We start from the raw sequence: 26,801 nt of genomic DNA, 5'->3' as shown, positions 1-26,801 counted from the left end.
TTTGTTTTTAAGATGTTTAAGATGAACATCAAAAGACCAGGGCTTTACTGATGTAGTGGAAACTGTGGTGCAGGATTTCCATTAGGAAAATCAGGCGCCGGAGTAGTGACAGGGAATATTTTAATTTATCTGACATTTGAGAAATGTACTGGTGATCCTTATGCATTGGGTGCATAACCTAATAGCGCGTCCTCCCACGCAGCCAGCGCCATCAATAAACGAGGGATATTGGCCAAATGAGCCACATTTCCGTGTTCTTAAAAACAGCCTATAATAAATGACAAAAACACGATTCCTTGTGTTTCGATGTGTAGCATATGCTAAACTTTATAGCCTATTGTTATATTGTTTTTACTTTCCTAAAACAATAATTGTCCTCCTCACGGTTCAGCTGTCAGAGATTTGAGCACTAACTGCATGCATAGACCTATAGGCTTAGGTGTCAACTGTATGATATTATTTAAAAAAAGAAATATAAAGGAAGAGAAGCTTAGGCATAGCACCAGAGAGAGGAGATATGCTGGCGGCATGCTACGACACCGACATCCTTGTCAGATAGGCTGCGTCTGCTATACAGATATAGCCTTACAGGAGGCAGCTAATTCACCAACTGTTTTCCGCGGCATCACTCAATAGAATTTTGAAAATGTTTCTTATAAAGTCATTCACAGTACTTTATTCAAGTGTAATAGACTACTGAGATGTTAGTAAAGAAATAAGTTGTTTCATCATCTTTTTTGTGATTCAAAATAGTTTAATGTGCAACCTAATCCAGTGATTGTCATGCGTTTAGGGTAGACAATTATGCTATTGTTATATTTTACAGTTAAAATAGTGCTCCAGATTTATTTTTTTATTTTTTTGATAGAGATTAATTTGCCTGCATCTTTATGCGCTCTAATATTATAGGATACTTTATTTGCGGCTAATTCACAACCTGAGTAAGTGGAAACTCGAAGCACATTAGCTAGATCACTAACTCTAAAGATAATACCCACTGCTAGTAGCCATGTATTAATCTAACAGCACATTTAATGTCCATCTGTGACAACCATAGACATTAAAACCCGTAGATAGTGATAGCGCTGACATCATCCATGTATTCTTATGGAAAACTCCGGATGGCACAGGAAGTAGTTGAATTTGAAGCAAGCCATATTGCTGAATAGGCCTAAATGGCACCAAAAAAAATCGCTAAGGTGGCCGTAACTAGCAAAGGATCATGGTTCATGTAGTCATTTTCATCCTGCCTGAGACAGTGGCAGGCAGGCAGACACCTTCGTTACAGGAATCATGAGGATAATGTACTTTTTGTACTGTTTGACCAAATCATGGTTTTAGCCCCCCAAAAAATAGTTTTGAGTGAGGTGAATGAATGTGCAGCTCGCACCGATGCGACCAATATTATTTTTTTTACTTGCACAGCCAAATCAAAGGGTCGCAAAATGCAACTAAATGGTCGGAGTCTAGAGCCCTGCCTTGTGGGCTTTTCACTATAGGCATACTCTCTAGCTTTCGTTTCACTTAAATGGAAAAGGGCTCCATCTTCGCAATCAACAGTAGCCTAGGCAAAGGCTCCTCTCTCGCTCTCTCTCTCCTCAGCAGAGGCAGCGCGCAAGGGTGAGAGAATGGTACTGAAGCGAATCGGGGTGATAGGCAGCCCTGGACAATTTGGCCAGCAACATTTTTATTTATCGGCTTTTCATTTATTTTATCAGCCAAAATACGTAAATTACCGGCTAACGGAAACCCTGCCGTGGCGATAAGAGCCTAGGAGATAGGTGCCAATTAGGCCAGTGAAAGGTTGCTGTTTTTTTTTTTTTGGGGGGGGGGGTTGACGTTGTTGTGGCAATTCAGAATTTTTTGTATGGCAATATGCAATGATTTTGTCTAATTTCACGCAAAAATGCGCTGACGAGAGAAAAAGTTTGTTGACGTGTGGCTTGATTTAATCATATTAAGCAGCAAATGTGCACTGATTGGTTGAAATTGCAAACCCTATTTTTGTACTGAGGTGATGGTCAGTTTTATGAGATAATATTGCGATGTATGCAGAAATAGTGCAGTGATTGGTCAAATTTGCAAGCCCTCACATAATATGCATAATTTTGCTTAAAAAACTGCAATCGCAGAATCCTGGAGGGACTGAATAACAGCCCTGTACCTCAGAGGCCTCCCTGAAGAATCCACATCAACATCACCTGTGATGACTATACCTCACATCACCAGTAGGGGGCAGCACACAGGGAACTCATTCTTCACTAATGGAGCTGGAGTGGAACATCCTCAATATATAACCAGATTATACATTTAAAATTAAACTCTTCGGCAAATGAGTGCCAAGGACTGTACATACGGTGTAGGTAAAAACTTGACTTTATGTATTCGCAAGATTGTTAGGAAAAGGCAAAAGATAGCGAGAGACTGAAAGTACAGCTCACTCACTCCAGGTCGGCAGTGCTGTCAATTTTCATGAACTCCTGCTTGGCGCGGAGCAGGATCTCTGGCTCAAGCCTGGCGTGGTAGTGGTGGGGGGGGGGGGGGGGGGGGGGGGGGGGGGGGCGGCACACGTACACACATTTAAACACACAAGCACAGAAAGACAGACAGAGAAGATGCAAATACAGGTACACAAACAAAACACACAAGATAGCCACAGTAACGCACATGACACACACAAAGGGGATCAGAGTGTGAAGGGTGATCAGATGTGATGAGACAAACAGAGAAACATGATCAGTTAGCAGTGGTACAGACAGGATACCTTGATTGGTCACATATGGGGGGTGTTTGGGTGTGTATGGAGGAGTTGTGTTGGTGTGTATGTGACTGTGCATGTCTGCTGCTGTGTGTGTGTCCCTACTTGATGTCCTGGCTGATCTGCCTCTCCAGGCGTTGGCGTCTCTCCTCCAGCTGCTCGATGGGGCTGTCCTCAGGGAACTCATAAGGAGCGGTGCGCATCTCACTCTCCGTCAGGCTACGAGTGAACAGCTCCTGAGAGATACACAGAGAGTCAAATAAACATTAGAACACACAGGAAGAGTTAACTAAACATTACAATACACAAACTTACATAAACAACATGAACATTTAACACCCACACAAACATCTAACACACGCATAGTCGCACACAAACATCTAACACACGCACAGTCGCACACAAACATCTAACACACGCACAGTCGCACACAAACATCTAACACACGCACAGTCGCACGCAAACACGTATTTGGAAAGTGCTTGACAACACTGTGTCCCTGTGCTCTCACCTCGGCGATCTCCTTGTACTTTCCGTCCATGGATGTACGCAGGTTGATGGGGAAGTGTTTGAGTGTGTGAGTGACAGGTGTCCCAGGGAGGGAGCGCTGAGGCTTCAGGGGCTTGGCCTGCCCTGCTACACCACGCAGATCTAGATCGAGGGAGAGCGATGGAGAGGAAGATAGAAAGAGAGAGGCAGAGTGTTAAACAACAAATAATAAACATTACAAAAAAAAAAAAAAAAAAGTTCTACAACAGGGAGGGAGAGACAGACAGTTGTTATTGAGTGGATTTTCAACATTCAGAGGAAACATTTAAACACTGTCTGATCTTTTCACAGCCACAACTCTTGCGTCATCACCTCCAACATGGGCCTGCACTAGTACACTCCACTCCGGTCCTCTTCTCTCTCAACTACAGCCTCGTCTCTCAGCAGCTGTGTTGTGCTCTGCATACAGCACAGAGGAGCTTCCCTACTGTATGACAGCTTCAGTGGTGTGTTAGTCTCTCCACAGCACTGCTGACTCTGAGCTGTGTCTCTGTTGGCTGCCCACTGCAGCATGTGTCAGGCAGCAGCAGCAGGAGTGGTGTGTGTGTGTGTGTTTATGTGTGGTATATAGCCCACACTAAGGGGCATTCAGACGGATGCTCATTAACAGAGATTAATGTGGTCAGACGCCAGCCACCCGTTGCCATGGAGACCTGGTCTGTAGAGAGGGGAGGAGAGGTTGGGGAGGGGAGCACAATAACATCACCTTCCCCTGAGACGGACGCAGCAGGGTGAGAGAGTACACACTACACTGGCAGGCAGAGAACAAAGACCCCACTGTGTCTGTCCCATAGAAAACACACACAGACACACACAGAGAGAGAGAGAGAGAGAGAGAGACAGAGACAGACAGACAGACAGACAGACAGACAGACAGACAGAGAGAGAGAGAGAGAGAGAGAGAGAGAGAGAGAGAGAGAGAGAGAGAGAGAGAGAGAGAGATGAGGGCTTAATAAGATGAGGGCTAAACTGTGTGTGTGTGTTTTCAGAGAATGCTGCTTTGGCATGATCATCCCATAAGGCCTTTACACTGGAGGGGACCCCTGAGATGCAGAGGGTTACATTTTAAGACAGACGAGCCCTGTAAATTAGTGTGTGTGTGTGTGTGTGTGTGTGTGTCTGTCCAACAGCATGCTCTGCTAGGCCTAATCACCCCATGAAAGATGCCAGAGCCACTGGACTCATCAAACACAGACAGACAGACAGACAGACAGACTCTGGCCTCAATGACTGTCCATTCATGTCAGTATCACCACACTACAGTCATATGTGCTCTGTAATACACAGTACTCATTGAATAAGGCTAAACACAAACAGTGCCATCACTGCATGTATCATGAACTTTTAATACAATGGGCTCATTCAGTTGTGCTAAGCATGATCACTATGTCATCATCAGCACAGTCAGATTCACCCTATGCACATGACATTTATTCAATGATAATAAACTATATTCTATCAAAGTACCAGTGTCATCATTATGTTATCTCCAATGGATTTCCCACAGTGAAGCATAGCTGTAGCCTACTGACGTTACAAGCGTGATTCTGAAGATAGGGAGTGAGATTTTTAATTAGAGAAGAATGGATAAACTTTTTCAATGCTAGTTAGGCATACTATAGTTATCACATTTCACATTGGAATTATTAACTACAAAAAGGTAAGACGTGTTTTTAATTCTGGTGCCGCTCTGCACGCACAAGCTTGTTAGCTAGCTAGCTTCCCTGGTCCTACGTTAAGCCAACTCTGAAGTTCAAAGACATTCCATGTTGATCCATAGAAGCCGCTGCTCCGTAGGTATAATTCCATGAGTAATTCAGATAATGCATGTCATCACATGCATCTCATCACAGAACTAGGCCTACTGGGAGACTAAAGCAAAGCAACCCACTGACATCTACAGCAATTGAAAGTCTTCAACTATGCTGCTAGACTTCTGGGGTAAAGCAACATGTATAAGTAGGCAGGTTTAGACAGGACTGCAGTGGTTGATGGTCCTACCTCCCCTATATGAGATTTTGTATTATACTTCTAATTTATGGGGCTTTATTTTGTATATATTTTTTTCAACATCAGTTTATAGGTCCACCTTGACCTACAGTGGGGAGAACAAGTATTTGATACACTGCCGATTTTGCAGGTTTTCCTACTTACAAAGCATGTAGAGGTCTGTAATTTTTATCATAGGTACACTTAGACGGAATCTAAAACAAAAATCCAGAAAATCACATTGTATGATTTTTAAGTAATTAATTTGCATTTTATTGCATGACATAAGTATTTGATACATCAGAAAAGTAGAACTTAATATTTGGTACAGAAACCTTTGTTTGCAATTACAGAGATCATACGTTTCCTGTAGGTCTTGACCAGGTTTGCACACATTGCAGCAGGGATTTTGGCCCACTCCTCCATACAGACCTTCTCCAGATCCTTCAGGTTTTGGGGCTGTCGCTGGGCAATACGGACTTTCAGCTCCCTCCAAAGATTTTCTATTGGGTTCAGGTCTGGAGACTGTCTAGGCCACTCCAGGACCTTGAGATGCTTCTTACGGAGACACTCCTTAGTTGCCCTGGCTGTGTGTTTTGGGTCGTTGTCATGCTGGAAGACCCAGCCACAACCCATCTTCAATGCTCTTACTGAGGGAAGGAGGTTGTTGGCCAAGATCTCGCGATACATGGCCTCATCCATCCTCCCCTCAATACGGTGCAGTCGTCCTGTCCCCTTTGCAGAAAACCATCCCCAAAGAATGATGTTTCCACCTCCATGCTTCACGGTTGGGATGGTGTTCTTGGGGTTGTACTCATCATTCTTCTTCCTCCAAACACGGCGAGTGGAGTAAAGACCAAAAAGCTCTATTTTTGTCTCATCAGACCACATGACCTTCTCCCATTCCTCCTCTGAATCATCCAGATGGTCATTGGCAAACTTCAGACGGGCCTGGACATGCGCTGGCTTGAGCAGGGGGACCTTGCGTGCGCTGCAGGATTTTAATCCATGACGGCGTAGTGTGTTACTAATGGTTTTCTTTGAGACTGTGGTCCCAGCTCTCTTCAGGTCATTGACCAGGTCCTGCCGTGTAGTTCTGGGCTGATCCCTCACCTTCCTCATGATCATTGATGCCCCACGAGGTGAGATCTTGCATGGAGCCCCAGACCGAGGGTGACTGACCGTCATCTTGAACTTCTTCCATTTTCTAATAATTGCGCCAAACAGTTGTTGCCTTCTCACCAAGCTGCTTGCCTATTGTCCTGTAGCCCATCCCAGCATGTGCAGGTCTACAATTTTATCCCTGATGTCCTTACACAGCTCTCTGGTCTTGGCCATTGTGGAGAGGTTGGAGTCTGTTTGATTGAGTGTGTGGACAGGTGTCTTTTATACAGGTAACGAGTTCAAACAGGTGCAGTTAATACAGGTAATGAGTGGAGAAAAGGAGGGCTTCTTAAAGAAAAACTAACAGGTCTGTGAGAGCCGGAATTCTTACTGGTTGGTAGGTGATCAAATACTTATGTCATGCAATAAAATGCAAATTAATTACTTTAAAATCATACAATGTGATTTTCTGGATTTTTGTTTTAGATTCCGTCTCTCACAGTTGAAGTGTACCTATGATAAAAATTACAGACCTCTACATGCTTTGTACAGTGGGGAAAAAAAGTATTTAGTCAGCCACCAATTGTGCAAGTTCTCCCACTTAAAAAGATGAGAGAGGCCTGTAATTTTCATCATAGGTACACGTCAACTATGACAGACAAAATGAGAAAAAAAATTCCAGAAAATGACATTGTAGGATTTTTTATGAATTTATTTGCAAATTATGGTGGAAAATAAGTATTTGGTCACCTACAAACAAGCAAGATTTCTGGCTCTCACAGACCTGTAACTTCTTCTTTAAGAGGCTCCTCTGTCCTCCACTCGTTACCTGTATTAATTGCACCTGTTTGAACTTGTTATCAGTATAAAAGACACCTGTCCACAACCTCAAACAGTCACACTCCAAACTCCACTATGGCCAAGACCAAAGAGCTGTCAAAGGACACCAGAAACAAAATTGTAGACCTGCACCAGGCTGGGAAGACTGAATCTGCAATAGGTAAGCAGCTTGGTTTGAAGAAATCAACTGTGGGAGCAATTATTAGGAAATGGAAGACATACAAGACCACTGATAATCTCCCTCGATCTGGGGCTCCACGCAAGATCTCACCCGTGGGGTCAAAATGATCACAAGAACGGTGAGCAAAAATCCCAGAACCACACGGGGGGACCTAGTGAATGACCTGCAGAGAGCTGGGACCAAAGTAACAAAGCCTACCATCAGTAACACACTACGCCGCCAGGGACTCAAATCCTGCAGTGCCAGACGTGTCCTCCTGCTTAAGCCAGTACATGTCCAGGCCCGTCTGAAGTTTGCTAGAGTGCATTTGGATGATCCAGAAGAGGATTGGGAGAATGTCATATGGTCAGATGAAACCAAAATATAACTTTTTGGTAAAAACTCAACTCGTCGTGTTTGGAGGACAAAGAATGCTGAGTTGCATCCAAAGAACACCATACCTACTGTGAAGCATGGGGGTGGAAACATCATGCTTTGGGGCTGTTTTTCTGCAAAGGGACCAGGACGACTGATCCGTGTAAAGGAAAGAATGAATGGGGCCATGTATCGTGAGATTTTGAGTAAAAACCTCCTTCCATCAGCATGGGCATTGAAGATGAAACGTGGCTGGGTCTTTCAGCATGACAATGATCCCAAACACACCACCCGGGCAACGAAGGAGTGGCTTCGTAAGAAGCATTTCAAGGTCCTGGAGTGGCCTAGCCAGTCTCCAGATCTCAACCCAATAGAAAATCTTTGTAGGGAGTTGAAAGTCTGTGTTGCCCAGCGACAGCCCCAAAACATCACTGCTCTAGAGGAGATCTGCATGGAGGAATGGGCCAAAATACCAGCAACAGTGTGTGAAAACCTTGTGAAGACTTACAGAAAACGTTTGACCTGTGTCAATGCCAACAAAGGGTATATAACAAAGTATTGAGAAACTTTTGTTATTGACCAAATACTTATTTTCCACCATAATTTGCAAATAAATTCATAAAAAATCCTACAATGTGATTTTCTGGATTTTTTTTCCTCCTTTTGTCTGTCATAGTTGACGTGTACCTATGATGAAAATTACAGGCCTCTCTCATCTTTTTAAGTGGGAGAACTTGCACAATTGGTGGCTGACTAAATACTTTTTTCCCCCACTGTAAGTAGGAAAACCTGCAAAATCGGCAGTGTATCAAATACTTGTTCTCCCCACTGTATGTCACAGTGATGCAACCAAAGCACAGAGGAGGTCACAAAAACAAAGACACACTCTCATACACTCCATTATCTCCTGCCTAGCCTCCATGTAACCCCCCCCATCTCCCTCCACCACACATGCCTCTTAATCCAGCACCCCCAGACCCATTTAGCTCAGTGACCTCAGAGGAGGGGGAAACACAACACTTCACAACACCACAGACAGACAGATCCTGCAGTAAACACTGACAATGGGCCTAACTCATACGAAGAACACTAGGTAGGCTACAGTGCATTCTGAAATTATTCAGACCCCTTGACTTTTTCCACATTTTGTTACATTACAGTCTTATTCTAAAATTGATTCAATTGTTTTTTCCCCATTATCAATCTACACACAGTACCCCATAACGACAAAGCAAAAACTGGTTTTTATACATTTTTGCAAATGTATTAAATATAAAAAACTGAAATATAACATTTACATAAGTATTCAGACCCTTTACTCAGTACTTTGTTGAAGCACCTTTGGCAGCGATTACAGCCTTGAGTCTTCTTGGGTATGACGCTACAAGCTTGGCACACCTGTATTTGGGGAGTTTCTCCCATTCTTCTCTGCAGATCCTCTCAAGCTCTGTCAGGTTGGATGGGGAGCGTTGCTGCACAGCTATTTTCCGGTCTTTCCAGAGGTGTTCGATCGGGTTCAATTCTGGGCTCTGGCTGGGCCACTCAAGGACATTCAGAGACTTGTCCCGAAGCCACTCCTGCATTGTCTTGGCTGTGTGCTTAGGGTCGTTGTCCTGAGCGCTCCGGAGCAGGTTTTCATCAAGGATCTCTCTGTACTGTGCTCCATTCATCTTTCCCTCGATCCTGACTAGTCTCCCAGTCCCTGCCGCTGAAAAACATCCCCACAGCATGATGCTGCCCCCACCATGCTTCACCGTAGCATACAGGCCAAAGAGTTCAATCTTGGTTTCATCAGACCAGAGAATCTTGTTTCTCATGGTCTGAGAGTACTTTAGGTGCCTTTTGGCAAACTCCAAGCGGGCTTATATAGACAGGTGTGTGCGCCTTTCCAAATCATGTCCAATCAATTTAGGTGAACTCCAATCAACTTGTAGAAACATCTCAAGGATGATCAATGGAAACAGGATGCACCTGAGCTCAATTTAGAGTCTCATAGCAAAGGGTCTGAATACTTATGTAAATATTTCTGTTTTTTATTTTAAATAAATTTGCTAAAAAATCTAAAAACCTGTTTTCTCTTTGTCATTATGGGGTATTGTGTGTAGATTGATGAGGAAATTTTTTTATTTAATCAATTTTAGAATAAGGCTGTAACGTAACAAAATGTGGAAAAAGTCAAGGGGTCTGAATACTTTCTGAATGCACTGTACATCACTGGGGTGGTGGGCTACTACAAAGTAATGGTGTAATAAAACTAGTGCAGACTGCAGACACAGTGGCCCAGAGGATTGTAATATGTGTGACCCTGATTTAGAACATGAATCAAAACATGCAACACGATACAGCAGCTTAAAGCCTAGTGGTTGTTCTGGATAAGAACAGAGAGGGGCTAGTTTTAAAGGAGCTATAGTGATCTCAGAAAGCGAAAAAATAGACTCCTGTGCTTCATGCAAACTACGATACAGGCCTAGTAAAAAGTATGATGCACAGACTAAACAGTGATATGACAGTAAGTTCAGATACCCTCATCTAATTAATTCACAAAGCAAGAGGATTTTGTTTTATTAGGATCTCTTTAAGTCCTCATTTGGACTAATCTTCCAAAAGTCCTTAAACATTAAAATACAATTTATAATACAATCACATTTTCACATATAACACACAACATACATAATACACTGACATAATGACCAGATAAATACTCTAACAGTCTGAAATGATAGATTGATTCCTTCATCTACCATAGTCCTGCACAACCTTCCAATTCATTATATTTAAAATGGTTCTAAAGTATTGTTTGAATTTATATATTGAAAGGTTTCTGGTTTGCTCAGATAAATTATTCAATTTCTTTATGACTCTGAATCTAAATGTTATTTTGCCTATTTCTCTTTTCTGCCAGGTTAACACATAGATGGTGGACAATCTAGTCCTAGTATTGACTGAATGTCTGTCTCTTACCAACTGAATACTGTTGTGAATGGAGTTTGTCCGTTTTAAATGGTGTACATTGTGAAATAAAATAAGCATGTTTTTTTTCAATTCTCTTGCTGATTGATGACCAACCAAGAGCATTGTGCATGACTACAACAGAATAATCATATCTCCACCTTAAAACAATCCTTGCTGCTTTGTTCTGTGCAATCTGCAGCCTCCTAATTTCACTTGCTGATGCATTTCCCCAGACCACAGAACAGTAGTTCACCTGACTCCCAATTAATGCTTGGGTTGTTTACTTAAGAATCTTTCCCGGTAAATATTTAGCTATCCTTCTGATCATGAATGCACTTTTCTTTTTTACATATATTAGTTATTTGAGACGACCATGATAAGCAGTTGTCCAGCTGCACCCCTAGTAGTTTGGTTTCTGCCACTTCCTCAATTTGTACTCCCCCCATACTTAATTGCATCATGTTGTGTCAGCCTTTTCCTGGTGGAACAGACCAACATAACCTTGGTTTTCTTGGCATTCAAAACAAGTTTGTTCCGGCAAACCCACTCCCTGATATTTCCTAGATCTACTTGTAGAGCTTGCGGTACCTGTTGAACCGATTGTCTTGCTGTAAAAATTGTAGTATCATCTGCAAATATAGTAGCTTGAGTTTCAGATAAGGCATAAGGAAGGTCGTTAGTATATATTAAGTAAAGAGGTGGCCCAAGGCAGCTGCCCTGCGGTATTACACAGTTTAAAGCATGAGGGAAAGAAAACAACCCATTGATATAGGTGGACTGTTTCCTGTCAGTTACATATGACTGTACCCAATTCAATGCTGGCTCCTTAAACCCATAAGGCAATAATTTTGTCAAAATTATTTCATGATCCACTAAATCAAATGCTGCACTGAAATCTAAAAATAGTACACCCACAAACCTGCCATTATCCATAGCATTGAGCCACTGGTCAGTCATGTCAATCAATGCAGTGGTAGTGGAATGGTTTTTGCAATAAGCATGCTGTTGGCTGTGATCAGATCATTATTTTCCATATACTCACATATTTGTCTACTCACAATACCCTCCAATATCTTACTGAATGAAGGGAGTAGACTGTTTGGTCAACTACTGGCAGGAGTAATGGGTTCTTTGCTGTCTTTCGGGATTGGACACAGTTTAACATGCTTCCATACATTTGGACATTTCCCCTTTTCCAGTGTCCAATTAAATATGTATTTCAGTGGAGCTGCAGTCTGGGGAGCAGCATAGTGAAGTAAAGAATTATCCATAAGATCATAACCTGTAGATTTACCATTGGATAATGACTTCAATAGGTTTTACACCTCCTCTACTGACACCAACGGTAGACTAAAAGAGCAGGTTTTTTTTTCTCATAATATGATCATCAATCCATTGGACAATAGCTTGTTTGGAAGAATGGGTGTTTACATTATCTCTCAGTAAATTAGTTTTCTTTGTAAAAAAAATCTGCAAAATGATTGGTAATATCAGCTGGTTTTGTTATTGTTCTCACGTCAACCTCCACACTAGATGGGCATGATGACATAGATGTACCAAGTAAGCCCTTAACTGTATTCCATACTTTTTTATGAATCATTTTTACAATCAATAAATCATTTTTGTAAAATAGTTTTTTTCTTACGATTTGATTTAACTGCATAATTATGTAGTGTTCTATAATTCTGTTAATCAATTTCTAGTTTATATTTGGCTGCTAAGAGTTTTGCCATATTTCTTTGAGAAAATGCCTCACCCAGTTCATCATCAATCCATGGAGATGGACGAGCCCCAACTGTACTCTTTCTTACTGGGGCATGATGGTCCCTTACCGCAGTGAGCAAATCAATAAAACATTCTGTAGTGTGATTTAAATCATCCTCTAGATAAATCAGCTCCCAGGGTACAGCAGCCAAATCATTTTGAAATTGCTTATGATTCAATGTTTTAAAATGTATCTTGACCACAATCCTTGGGGGTTTCTTTGGAACCTTAGTGTTCATGGTTATGGTCGCAATATTATGGTCTGTCCAGCCCACTGGCATTGATCTGGCTTTTAAGCATTACAATGGTATATTACAGTAGACCAGATCAATGCATGTGTTCAAACGGTGACCGAACTTAGTTGATGATCTAGTAGTGTCATTAGCCATTTGTTTCAAACCACAGCTCTCGGCATATCTCATTAACTTATTTATATTTGAATTATGATCCTTCCAATTTATATTAAAATCACCCAAGATAAATACATCTCTGTTACTATCTGTGGCCTGGTCAAACCCAGTGCATAAATCCTCCAGATAGGACACCTTAGAGCTAGGAGGTCTATACATACATCCTACCAATATGGGTGTATGGAGAGGCAGATGTACTTGAGTGCCTCTACTTGACATACATTAAGGTCATCCCTCCTCTTAAAAGGTATATGATTATGAATGTACAATGATACACCCCCACCATTCCTATTCCTGTCCCTTCTAAGTAGGCTATATCCATGAATGTTAATTTGCCCATCATTAACAGATGCATCTAAATGCGTTTCGGTTAAAGCTAAAATATGAATATTATTTGTGTTGTCCAAGTTAAAAACCTCATGTATTTTGTTAGGAAGGCTACATACATTAACCTGAGCTATATGCAGCCCTTTCCTTGTCAAGTGAAGATCAATTGAGCATGTATTCGTTATAGTTGAAGTTGTCATGATACACTACAACACACAAACTAAGATTTGAACTTTGGATTCAAATAGCCAGGGAGTTACTCTAGAGTACTGATACAGTTGCCCGTTGATGTAAAGTTTATCCATCACCAAGGAGACTCGTTGGTTCAGGCAACGCTTTTCTTTCATGATGGGATACCGTTTTTTCTCCTTTCATTAATCTCTGTGGGGAAGTGATCATTCATTCCAAAATCAGTGTTTGAGTTCTCTACCACTGCTCTTCGCCATTTCCTTTTGCTTAAAATGTTCAAAACAGGAAAGCTTTTGATTTAAGCGCACCAACATAGCTCAGCGCCATGACAAGCGCTTGATATTGGATAGTAACCAGTAGTAACAGTCTGCAAACAGCAGAGGAGAAAATCAATCCATTCACAACCAAAAGTGTGTGAGAGAATTTCTATTTCATGCAAACACACTGCATTCATCAGGGCCAGTTTCAGAAGAGTCCAAACAGAAGCACCATTGTTTGTTATTTTGGAACAACGTGCTAACCATATAATCCACTTTCCCTGTGAATATACATTGGCACATTCGTACAGGTTGGCTTTGCCATCTAGCCTTTAGCACATTTCCAGTAAGATGCTGCTTGCGTGTTGTTTATTGTTTATTGTGTACGTGCGTGTGGGTGTATGTATGTTTTCATTTTCAACAATTGACTTTTTCTACATTTTGTTGTGTTACAGCCTGAAATTCAAATCGATTAAATTGAGATTTTTTGTCACTGGCCTACACACAATACCCCATAAAGTCAAATGGAATTATGTTTTTTGAAACTTTTACAAATTAATTACAAATGAAAAGCTGAAATGTCTTGAATCAATAAGTCTTCAACCTCTTTATGGCAAGCTTAAATAACTTCAGGAGTAAAAATTAGCTTAACAAGTCAGATAAATTGCATGGACTAACTCTGTGTGCAATAATTCTGTTTAACATGATTTTTTAAAATGACTACCACATCTCTGTACCCCACACATACAATTAACTGTAAGGTCCCTCAGTCGAGCAGTGAATTTCAAGCACAGATTCAAAAACAAAGACCAGAGAGGTTTTCCAATGCCTCGCAAAGAAGGGCACCTATTGGTAGATAGGTATAAAAAAAGAAAAGGCAGACATTGAATATCCCTTTGCACATGGTGAAGTTATTAATTACACGTTGAATAGTGTATCAATACACCAAGTCACTACAACGATACAGGCATCTTTCCGAACTCAGTTGACGGAGAGGAAGGAAACTGCAGTCAAATTCCACTTGACCGTTTAGTCATGGTAACTAGGCTTCTCCAAAACTGCTCTCTAATGCTGCTGATGGTCATTAGTAGCCTACTAAACTTGCTAACTGCCTGGTACTCAGCACTCTATTGTCCCTCTAATCACTCTGACATCAATGCAGACATGAGCCCATGAGCTCATGTTGCGCAACATTTATATAGGCTATGCAATTGCATGAGAAAACTGAGTTTTGATGGCCTCTATAAAAAAAGAGGAGGATCCCATCAACTTTCTAGGCCTACTATATACGTGGTCCTCTGTAGCTCAGCTGGTAGAGCACGGCGCTTGTAACGCCAAGGTAGTGGGTTCGATCCCCGGGACCACCCATACACAAAAATGTATGCACGCATGACTGTAAGTCGCTTTGGATAAAAGCGTCTGCTAAATGGCATATTATTATTATTATTATATTTATTTCTCAACTTTCCTAACATTAAGCACATTGCTTCACATTACAACAAGAGTATATCCTACATGGCTGGCATGAAAATGAACCACGGGAAAAGCATCCTCCATTCGCTATTTAAGTGCATAGATGACAGGTGCAAGTGTTCCAAGACAGGTGCATGATAATGGTCCATTCTAAATCAAAACTAATTTCACACATATACACTGAACAAAAATATAAATGCAACATGATTTAAATAAATTCATTAGGCCCTAATCTATGGATTTCACATGACTGGGCAGGGGCGCAGCCATGGTTGGGCCGCGGAGGGCATAGGCCCACCCACTGTGGAGCCAGGCCCAGCCAATCAGAATGAGTTTTTCCCAAACAAAAGGGCTTCATTACAGACTGAAATACTGTTTCATCAGCTGTCTGGGTGGCTGGTCTCAGATGATCCCACAGGTGAAGAAGCCGGATGTGGAAGTCCTTGGCTGGCATGGTAACATGTGGTCTGCGGTTGTGAGGCCGGTTGGACGTACTGACAAATTCTCTAAAACGACGTTGCAGGCAGCTTATGGTAGAGAAATTAACATTCAATTCTCTGGCAACAACTCTTGTGGACAAAGGCAGCCCCCTGTACCTCTCTGATTCAGAGGGGTTGGGTTAAATGCGGAAGACACATTTCAGTTTCATGCATTCAGTTGTACAACTGACTAGGTATCCCCCTTTCCCTTTCCGTTCCTGCAGTCAGCATGCCAATTGCACACTTAATTGTCCCCAGCACAAGGTGCACCTGTGTAATGATCATGCTGTTTAATCAGCTTATTGATATGCCACAGCTGTCAGGTGGATGGATTATCTTGGCAAAGGAGAAATGCTCACTAACAGGAATGTAAACAAATGTGTGCACAAAATCTGAGCGAAATAAGCTTTTTGTGCGTATGGTAAATTTCTGGGATCTTTTATTTCAGCTCACGAAACATGGGACCAACACTTTACATGTTGCGTTAATTTTTTTGTTCAGTATATTATTTAGTATATGTAAAGACTAGTCTGATGGGTGACAATATTATTACTTGTGAATGATGTATTATCACTTGTGAATGATGCCCAGCGTGTGCATTAATTTAAGGCAAGAAACAGCGCATGCCTTTTTAGTCACACACACCATGTAGTCTAGCCCATAGGCCTATACAGTGCATTCATTTGGAAAGTATTCAGACCCCTTCCACTTTTTCCACATTTTGTTTTGTTACAGCCTTATTCTAAAATGGATGAAATAATCTACACGTTTTTGCTTTGTCATTATGGGGCATTGTGTGTAGATTGATAAGAAAAAAACTAACAATTTTTTCCATTTTAGAATAAGGCTGTAATGTAACAAAATGTGGAAAAAGTCAAGGGGTCTGAATACTTTCCGAATGCACAACTAAAGTGGCCAAATAACTTCTTAAAATTAACCACATTAATTAGAACCAGTGTAGAGCCTAACTGGCATACAGTGAGGGAAAAAAGTATTTGATCCCCTGCTGATTTTGTACATTTGCCCACTGACAAAGAAATGATCAGTCTATAATTTTAATGGTAGGTTTATTTGAACAGTGAGAGACAGAATAACAACAAAACAATCTAGAAAAACACATGTCAAAAATGTTATAAATTGATTTGCATTTTAATGAGGGAAATACAGTGCTGTGAAAAAGTATTTGCCCCCTTTCTAATTTTCTCCACTTTTGCATATTTGTGATACTGAATGTTATCAGATCTTCAACCAAAACCTAATATTAGATAAAGGGAACATAAATGAACAAATACACAACAATTACATATTTATTTCATAAACAAAGTTATGCAACACCCAATTCCCCTGTGTGAAAAAGTAATTGCCCCCTTACACTCAATAATTGGTTGTGCGACCTTTAGCTGCAATGACTCCAACCAAATGCTTCCTGTAGTTGTTGATCAGTCTCTCACGTCGCTGTGGAGGAATTTTGGCCCACTCTTCCATGCAGAACTGCTTTAACTCAGTGACGTGTGGGTTTTCAAGCATGAACTGCTCGTTTCAAGTCCTGCCACAACATCTCAATTGGGATTAGGTCTGGACTTTGACTAGGCCATTCCAAAACGTCCAATTTGTTGCTTTTTAGCAATTTTCATGTAGACTTGATTGTGTGTTTTGGATCATTGTCTTGCTGCATGACCCAGCTGCGCTTCAGCTTCAGCTCACAGACGGATGGTCTGACATTCTCCTGTAGAATTCCCTGATACAGAGCAGAATTCATGGTTCCTTCTATTAAGGCAAGTCGTCCAGGTCCTGAGGCAGCAAAGCATCCCCAAACCATCACACCACCACCACCATGCTTGACCTTTGGTATGATGTTCTTACTGTGGAATGCAGAGTTTGGTTTTCGCCAGACATAATGGGACCCATCTCGTCCAAAAAGTTGACTCAAGTTTGCCAAAAAGCACCTGGATGATCATCAAGACTCTTGGAAGAACGTTCTATGGACAGATGATTCAAAAGTATAACTTTTTGGATGACATGGTTCCAGTAATGTCTGGCGAAAACCAAACTCTGCATTCCACAGTAAGAACATCATACCAAAGGTCAAGCATGGTGATGGTGGTGTGATGGTTTGGGGACCATAAAAATGCACCTTTATAATTAAGCATTACATGCATAATAGCATTTGCGGTCACTTTTGAGAAAGGTGTTTTCCCGCTAATTGATTGCATTTTGGAACATTCACACTTATAGCCTACTGCCGTGTGCGCATTGCTGCGCTTATAATGTGAAGAAATAACCCAATAGTTAATCAACATTTTAAGCTAAACGTTCTGATCTGTTGCACTAACCTCATTGCTTTTAAACGTTTTTTTGATGCAAGTGGTTGTATTAATTTGGGATCTATCGCATCCCACAACTGTCCCAGAGTATGAATATATCTTTCTCACAAAGGACTATAGAATAGGTCAACTTTTGTACTACAGGGAATAGTAGATTGACATAGGCTAGTGCTTTTGCTGTTCGTTAGGCCTACTCATCTTGTTGGCTGAAGAAAAGTTAATGTGGACAGTTATTTTAACATCTTCAATATGTGCCCCGGAATTCGATTAGAAGGACGCGCGCAGTTTCGTCCCCGATGTGTCTGTCTTCACTCGTAGCCTACTTCGGAGCTGAGATGCCTATGAGAAGGACCCGATCACTTGAGGGCATTGGCAATAAGAATTGAGATATCTGAGTGAGCCATGTGGGTGCGAGGTGCTTCAGAGCACGGCGATTGGCAGCCGGGAGGCATGGCATTTTTTAGGGGGCATTACGGCTACACAAGGGGGACGCCGCTGGGTAATTCGAGGCCTGGTGAGAATATTATCAAGTGCTTGTCAAATTGTGAATGAGAGACTGATGAAGTGTGTGCAGCCTGTGCAAGAAACAAAGCAGTTGCATCATGCTGCCTTAGAATGTATTAAAAATCAAAACATACAACCCAACGTTTGTATCACAACTAAAATTGCATAAATAAATTAAGCATAGAGGAGGACCTGTTTCTTTGTTAACCGCTCAACACAGAATAACCGCATGTGCACACTCCATCTGAAATATTTTGGAGAAAATATATTTTCTATTTTGTTCAGCTATGTTCAATTGTATTCTTCATACTATAAAATAATATAAAATAAAGCCAATTCTAAGCAAATCTTGTCTGCTAAATGAACTAGTGTAGCCCACAGCCATATGGCATAGTCAGATCAGGGCTTAACATAAGGACAACTCAGAGTATGCTATTATTTTCTTCTGAAATAGACTACATGTTCTTCATATCATGTTTCCTTAGACCTGTCTAAAATAAATAATGGATTTATTGTGATGGTGTAGGCTATATTAAATGGATGTATTAGACTTATTAAAATGTAGATGTTCCAAAGGTCTGCACCATTGGCTTGTATGCGTGAAAGCCAGGAGATGCTAAACGTGTTTATGCTAATTAACGGTCAATTACCTTGAGACTGATAGTTATTTGCTTGACAATCACCGGCTGACAAATTTTCATGACCGCCACAGCCCTAGTTATGGGTATGCTTGTCATCGGCAAAGACTCTGGAGTTTTTAGGATAAAAAGAAAAGGAATAAAGCTAAGCACAGGCAGAGTCTTAGAGCAAAACCTGATTCAGTCTGCTTTCCAACAGACACTGGGAGAAATCCACCTTTCAGCAGGACAATAACCTAAAACGCAAGGCCAAATATACACTGGAGTTACATACCAAGACGACATTGAATGTTCCTGAGTGGCCTAGTTACAATTTTGACTTAAAATCGGCTTGAAGATCTATGGCAAGACTTGAAAATGGCTGTCTAGCCATGATCAACAACCAATTTGACAGAGCTTGAAGAATACAAAAACAAATTATGGGCAAATATTGTACAATCCAAGTTTGCAAAGCTCTTAAGAGACTTACCCAGAAAGACTCACAGCTGTAATCGCTGCCAAAGGTGATGCTAACATATATTGACTCAGGGGGTTGAATACTTATCTAATCAAAATATATTAGTGTTTTATTTTCCATTAATAAAACATTTTTTTAAATAAAATTTTTCTCTCACTTTGACAGAGTATTTTGTGTAGATCTTTGACCAAAAATGACAATTAAATTAATTTTAATCCGACTTTGTAACACAACAAAATGTCGAAAAAATCAAGGGGTGTGAATACTTTCTGAAGGCAATGTATCTGATTGTGTTTATGAGATTTTGTGTCTGTCGATATGCTGTGTGTTTGTATGTATTGTATTATTGTATTGTATGTTCATAGCATCAGTGTGTCAGAGGCAGCTGTTGCTTCACAGCTCACTACACCTCCCTCGCTCTATTCTCTGAGAGAGACAAGGACAACACACATCAAATATTACTTAGCAACCACAGATACGAATAAACATGTACTTTGAAGAACCAACTCAGTGTTCTTGTGGTTAGAGTGTCTGCCCTGAGATTGCAAGGCTACTTTACTTGAACCCCTTTTTTTTGCTCGTCGAACATCTTATTCCAAAATCATGGGCATTAATGTGGAGTTGGTCCCCCCTTTGCTGCTATGGGAAGGCTTTCCACTAGATGTTGGAACATTGCTGCGGGGACTTGCTTCCATTCAGCCACAAGAGCATTAGTGAGGTCGGGCACTGATGTTGGGCGAATACGCCTGGTTCGCAGTAGGCGTTCCAATTCATCCCAAAGGTGTTGGATGGGGTTGAGGTCAGGGCTCTGTGGAGGCTAGTCAAGTTCTTCCACACCGACCTTGACAAACCATGTCTGTATGGACCTCGCTTTGTGCACGGGTGCATTGTCATGCTGAAACAGGAAAGGGCCTTCCCCAAACTGTTGCCACAAAGTTGGAAGCACAGAATCGTCTAGAATGTCATTGTATGCTGTAGCGTTAAGATTTCCCTTCACTGGAACTAAGGGTCCTAGCGCGCACCATGAAAAACAGCCCCAGACCATTATTCCTCCTCCAACAAATTTTACAGTTGGCACTACGCATTGGGGCAGGTAGTGTTCTCCTGGCATCCGCCAAACCCAGATTTGTCCGTTGGACTGCCAGATGGTGAAGCGTGATTCATCACTCCAGAGAACACGTTTCCACTGCTCCAGAGTCCAATGCTGGCGAGCTTTACACCACTCCAGCCAACGCTTGGCATTGTGCATGGTGATCTTAGGCTTGTGTGCGGCTGCTCGGCCATGGAAACCCATTTCATGAAGCTCCTGAATAACAGTTATTGTGCTGATGTTGCTTCCAGAGGCAGTTTGGAACGCGGTAGTGAGTGTTGCAACCGAGGACAGATGATTTTTACACGCTATGCGCTTCAGCACTTGGCTGTCCCATTCTTTGAGCTTGTGTGGCCTACCACTTCACGGCTGAGCCGTTGTTACTGCTAGACATATCCACTTCACAATAACAGCACTTACAGTTGACCGGGGCAGCTCTAGCAGGGCAGAAATTGACGAACTGACTTGTTGGAAAGGTGGCATCCTATGACGGTGCCACATTGTCTATGGAGATTGCATGGCTGTGTGCTCGATTTTATACACCTGTCAGCAACGGGAGTGGCTGATATAGCGGAAACCACTAATTTGAAGGGGTGTCCACATACTTTTGCATATATAGTGTATATTGTATCAGCTGGAAAACAAAACATGTCTATCTGATTCACACCAAAGTCACCTAATAGAGTCTTAATTCCTCAAGCCTTCCTGCTACAGTATGGACTATTTTCTACAGAGCGTTAGGAAAGACCCTAAAGGCTGTTCGGGTAATAAGGACCAGTAATGAATGCCTGAGTTAGAGCCACCATTGGTCCTCTCACGTTTCTGCACATGCCACTAACATGCCCACTCTTTACATATGTTTTCTTTATTGGCTAGGATAGAGAGAGGTAGAGAGACGAAAAGTAGAAAAGTGTGCTGAAAGACCAATGGACCGGATTCAAACCCATGCTAGCAGTGGTACATGTGTTCTGTAGGCAGCGGCTTAGACCACTAGCCCACCCCAGGCCACAAAGAATGCCTACTTCACCAAAATAGGTGGACAATCATAACTAGGAGGATTGTGTAAACAAACATCAAATGCTCTGTAATTTACATTTCTTGCTATTCAAGTTTGGGGCTACATCGCTAGCCATAGGCTGTGACATCACACACACACTGACAGTTTGAACTGCCTGTAAAAGTGAACGTTTTAAACTGTGCTTAATGGAGGACCTTTTAAAGGTCATTTTATGGGTGGGGACTTTAAATTGCAACTTTAAATTTCACAGAACTCTTTATGTACATTTCAAACAAGTATTATTTTAGAGACAACCTGACTGTAGTGATTTTCTAGGGTGTTAACAGTAAGCAGGAATAAAGAGAGGACACCGGCAGGTACTCAGCTGTCATCACACACACAGGCAATATTCTCTCTTAGGAGATCTACCCCCTCACCAAAAACAAACACATACAGCCCAGTGGAGAGTCACACACAGCATCACCCAAGCTGAGATTGTGAGACCGGCGAGACTAGCGACAGACCGGCCCGGCAGTTTCCTGCTCTATCGACTGATGATGCCTCCATGCGTGTTGTGTTTTCAATGTGCATGTGTGTACATCCCGCTCCTGTCTCAGAAGTAGTGGAGCAAGGTACAATACAGAAGCTGACGCCACCACACAACTAGCGCACTAACAACATGGCCATATTATCCACTAAGGATAAGATAGCTGGCTACATCATCACTCTGAGGGAACATAAACACAAGACTCATCTCTCTTGTTGTGGTTGTGGTTACAGTGTTACAGTACCTCACGGTCGTGGTGGAGGTGCGGTGGGCTTGCGTGAGCTCCTGTGGGATGCTGGGACATGCCACCAGGCCCGGGACAGGACGGATGCTGCTCCCTCCCCCGTCGACACAGAAGACGTGGAGAGAGTGATGACAGAGCGAGAGAGAGAGAGAGCGACAGAGTGCTCTCACCTTCACATATGCAGCAGCAGCGGGATTCACTGTGTCTTCTCTCTCGCTCTGATCCTCTTATCACGGTCTCTTTTTCCCACTCTGTCCCATTTTGCACCGAGTCTGTTTTCTCTGCTTCCCCCCTCCTCTCCGCCTCTGTGCCTGTGCTGCTTCCTGGATTAGGCCGGTTTTCTGTACACAAACAGCGCAAGCTTCAGGCTCCAGGATTTAAATACCTCTGACACTGGTCTGGATCGTACCATGTGGCATAAAGGGGTGGGGGACAGGCTGCACCACTTCATTGTGCTGTAGAATGGAGGAGGCTGGGTTTCTCTCAACACTCCCCCTCTCCTCCTCTTCAGTCTTCATCTCCCTCCCCATCCTCATCACAGCATTACCGCATGCTGTGTGTTCATATGTAGCCTAAATGATATGAAAGTAGTTTGTTTCTTTGTGTTCTTTACATTCATGAGTATGTGATTTAGTCTGCATGAATAGAAAGTAGCCTATAGTGACTGAATGTACACATTGCAAATGTGAACACCTTTGAGAATGTCTATATAGCTTACTCTACACAGTGGGCTACTGCATATATGATGTGATGGGAGTGAGTACACTATATTAGCATTTGTGAATTAGTACCATACAGTATGTGTCCTGTCCTCCATGACAGCAGACAGCTCTCTGCTCTAATGCAGCGTGTAAGGAGCCATGCAAGCAGGCAGGCAGTAAGGCAGGGGGAAGAGGATATTTCTTGCTTCCTTCCTCACATGACTGCTGTTAAAGGTAAGCCTGTTTCAGGCTAGGTCATCTCTCCCTAGGACACTGCTGGAACTCTGTATGAGTCTTTATATTCTCACCCCTTTATTATTTGACCTGTCTTTAGGCAAGGCTGAGAGTAGAAGCATGTAGTGAATCTTGTTACAATGAGAAGCTGAGGCCTAGGTGACGGGAGTGAAAATGACAACAGAGGGAAATTCCACTCATAGCAGAGAAGGAAGACACAAGGTCACACACACACACCAGGCTTTCCTTTTAACGGCTTGTGGTCCCAAAAAAAAAAGAAAAGCCGATAAATAAAACTGTTGCAGGCCAAAATGACCGGGAGAAAAAAAATCTGATTGCAAAATAATGCTTTTTATTCATTGATGGAAATACCAGTCGATGTAAATATATCTGACCATGCTTATCGGTCTATAGGTTAATTTGCTGAATTTAGTGGAAATAAATTGGCCTGTGTGTATTTTCATTAGTCATAATGTATCTTATTTATCCAACACAACTATCACACGCTCACAGCATACAGAGACTATTTTGAGCGGGATTTCTCCTGCAGCTCCTCAGCTGGTTGCTGCTAGAGTAAAACATGCTTTTATAAGCCCATTCAGTGCGCAATAATATTAAATGCAATCGCATGTTAAAAACTGTTTGGTGCACAATTAAAAAGAGCTGCAATTTTTTTTTCTCAACTGGTAATTGAAGCGCGCTTCCTATTCCCAATTTAAGTGCAGGCAACACGCTAACAGCGTGTCACCCACCACTTTACAATGTGAGCAGGAGGCAGTATGCATTTTGAAAACATACTTAATTGTTTGAAACCTGAATGTTTTATTTCATGCTTCAAAGTAGCCTATAGGGCAAAATCCGACCATGAAAACGTGGAGACAATTATTTTATAAAGACTTCAAGTTTGGGGAAGCTTACAATTTATCCTACCATTTTTACCGTTCTGTATGCCCGTTCTGATTTTCATATGCACATTTTCGTGGAACAGTTTAATTTCAATAATAAAGTTTTCATTTCTCAAAATCCTTGTCATGTGTTTAATCGTAAAAACCTGAATTAAAATGACACAAATCTCAAAGTTAAAAGTCAACTAATGCGAAATCACCAGCAAAACACAAAAAAACAGATGAGCATGCTTTGTAATGTTTCTAAAACAATAAATGTATTATTAGTAAGAAGTAATGTGGTATATTGTTTAATTTCATTTTAACCAGCATATCAGACAAAAATGTTCACCTGCCCCTTTAAGGGCGGGAGGTTACCATGGTAACGCAAATTGAGTCACGTTTGTGCTTGTAAGATTGAGTCTGACTAGTATAAGTGTTGTCTTCTCTTCCCTAGCAGTTGAAACTCAAACATAGAAAAACAACATAGTTTGTGAACAAAAAGTAACATAACTTTTATGCCTGTGCGCAGCGCTTGAAAAAATGAATCTTTCATTCAGCTCTTCACGTGACCACAGCCCCCAACCAGGCAGTGTTGCAGCGTGAGGTGGAATCGGCTATATAGGTTTCTTGGTCTTTAACTTTGTGCGATTAATTTACCAGCTATGAAACAAAACTGCATAAATACTTTGAAAACAGCTACTGCAGCATTTATTTACTATAAATGTGATAATTTTTATTCACAAATGCGAGTGAAATGCTCGCACTGTGGAGCCCTGACCACCCGCCAACGTGGCTGGTGAAATATACATTTTACCTGCCTATGCCAAAATCTACCCGCAGGTGGCGGGTGTTCATTTTAGGCCCTGCCCATAGGCCAATACAGCAGTAGACCTATAACTTCCATTGCTCGTTCACACTGAGGATTGGTTATTATCGAGGGGGAGATTGTTGGAAATATTTTTCAAATGAGGAACTATAGTTTTAATATATTATCATTCGCAATGGATGTAAAAAACAACAACATCACTTTCCTACATTTCCGCACAGGAGGCCAGGTACTACTCCTATATGTGCTCAGGCGCGCGTGCTCCCTCAACATTAACAGGACAGAGAAACCAGACACACGCTCATTGCTCACATGGAGCACCAAACAAAAGACAATTAAACATTTTACAAATCTCGTAAATGATGGTTATGTGGTTATGAAATCAACCAAAACTTGTTTCTCACAAGTGTAGCAGGTTGTGAACTCTGCAAACAACATTTTCACTCTGAGAATGAGAACAGTAAATGACTGTCATTAATACATGCATTAACAGAAATGAATGTAACCAAATGACAGGGATTAATGGTACATTTACTACTGGTGACATACTTTATATAATGGGGAATTTATTTAAAAAAGTATAATAATGAAACAATGAATGCGCAATAATTGGCGGGAGACAGCTGAGCCATTCTGGAGAGAGACTCATCTTCACCACACACCCCTCCCCTTCTTCGTCTCAACATTTTAAATTATGCTCAAGACACATTATGTTCACACATATTTGAAAATTTGAGCGCTGCCCAAATTACGGTCTTCACAAATACAGTCGTGGTCAAAAGTTTTGAGAATCACACAAATATTGGTCTTCATAAAGTTCGCTGATTCAGTGTTATGAGATATTTTTGTCAGATGTTACTATGGTATACTGAAGTATAATTATAAGCATTCCATAAGTGTCAAAGGCATTTATTGACAATTACATTAAGTTTATGCAAAGAGTCAATATTTGCAGTGTTGACCCTTCTTTTTCAAGACCTCTGAAATCCGCCCTGGCATGCTGTCAATTAACTTCTGGGCCACATCCTGACTGATGGCAGCCCATTTTTGCATAATCAATGCTTGGAGTTTGTCAGAATTTGTGGGTTTTTGTTTGTCCACCCGCCTCTTGAGGATCGACCACAAGTTCTCAATGGGATTAAGGTCTGGGGAGTTTCCTGGCCATGGACCCAAAATTTCGATGTTTTGTTCCCCGAGCCACTTAGTTATCACTTTTGCCTTATGGCAAGGTGCTCCATCATGCTGGAAAAAGCATTGGTCGTCATCAAACTGTTCTTGGATGGTTGAGAGAAGTTGCTCTCGGAGGATGTGTTGGTACCATTCTTTATTCATGGCTGTGTTCTTAGGCAAAATTGTGTGAGAATTGGCTGAGAAGCAACCCCACACATGAATGGTCTAAGGATGCTTTACTGTTGGCATGACACAGGACTGATGGTAGCGCTCACCTTGTCTTCTCCAGACAAGGTGTTTTCCGGATGCCCCAAACAATCGGCAAGGGGATTCATCAGAGAAAATGACTTTACCCCAGTCCTCACCAGTCCAATCCCTGTACCTTTTGCAGAATATCAGTCTGTCCCTGATGTTTTTCCTGGAGAGAAGTGGCTTCTTTGCTTCCCTTGACACCAGGCCATCCTCCAAAAGTATTCGCCTCACTGTGCGTGCAGATGCACTCACACCTGCCTGCTGCCATTCCTGAGCAAGCTCTGCACTGGTGGTGCCCCGATCC

General features: G+C 41.7%; 1 protein-coding gene across 7 annotated transcripts in view; it reads right to left on the bottom strand.

Annotated features, from left to right (window-relative positions):
* The window catches only part of LOC311138575 (AMP deaminase 2-like), a 118,970-nt gene that overhangs the window by 15,589 nt on the left and 76,580 nt on the right, over positions 1 to 26,801 (bottom strand). For all 7 annotated transcript variants that reach the window (XM_084173321.1, XM_084173319.1, XM_084173320.1 and 4 more), the window contains 3 exons: positions 3,270 to 3,409; positions 2,864 to 2,994; positions 2,446 to 2,514 (listed from right to left, as the gene is read on the bottom strand). In XM_084173321.1, the coding sequence (XP_084029447.1) occupies positions 2,446 to 2,514; positions 2,864 to 2,994; positions 3,270 to 3,299 (230 nt within the window). In that variant the 5' untranslated portion in view covers positions 3,300 to 3,409. The remainder of the gene's footprint in view (positions 1 to 2,445; positions 2,515 to 2,863; positions 2,995 to 3,269; positions 3,410 to 26,801) is intronic.

The sequence above is a fragment of the Coregonus lavaretus genome (assembly GCF_964263955.1).
Source record: "Coregonus lavaretus genome assembly, chromosome: 12".
Taxonomy (NCBI): Eukaryota; Metazoa; Chordata; class Actinopteri; order Salmoniformes; family Salmonidae; genus Coregonus; species Coregonus lavaretus.
The sequence above is the reverse complement of the archived record's forward strand: the minus strand, read 5'-3'. Positions and strand labels throughout refer to the sequence as shown.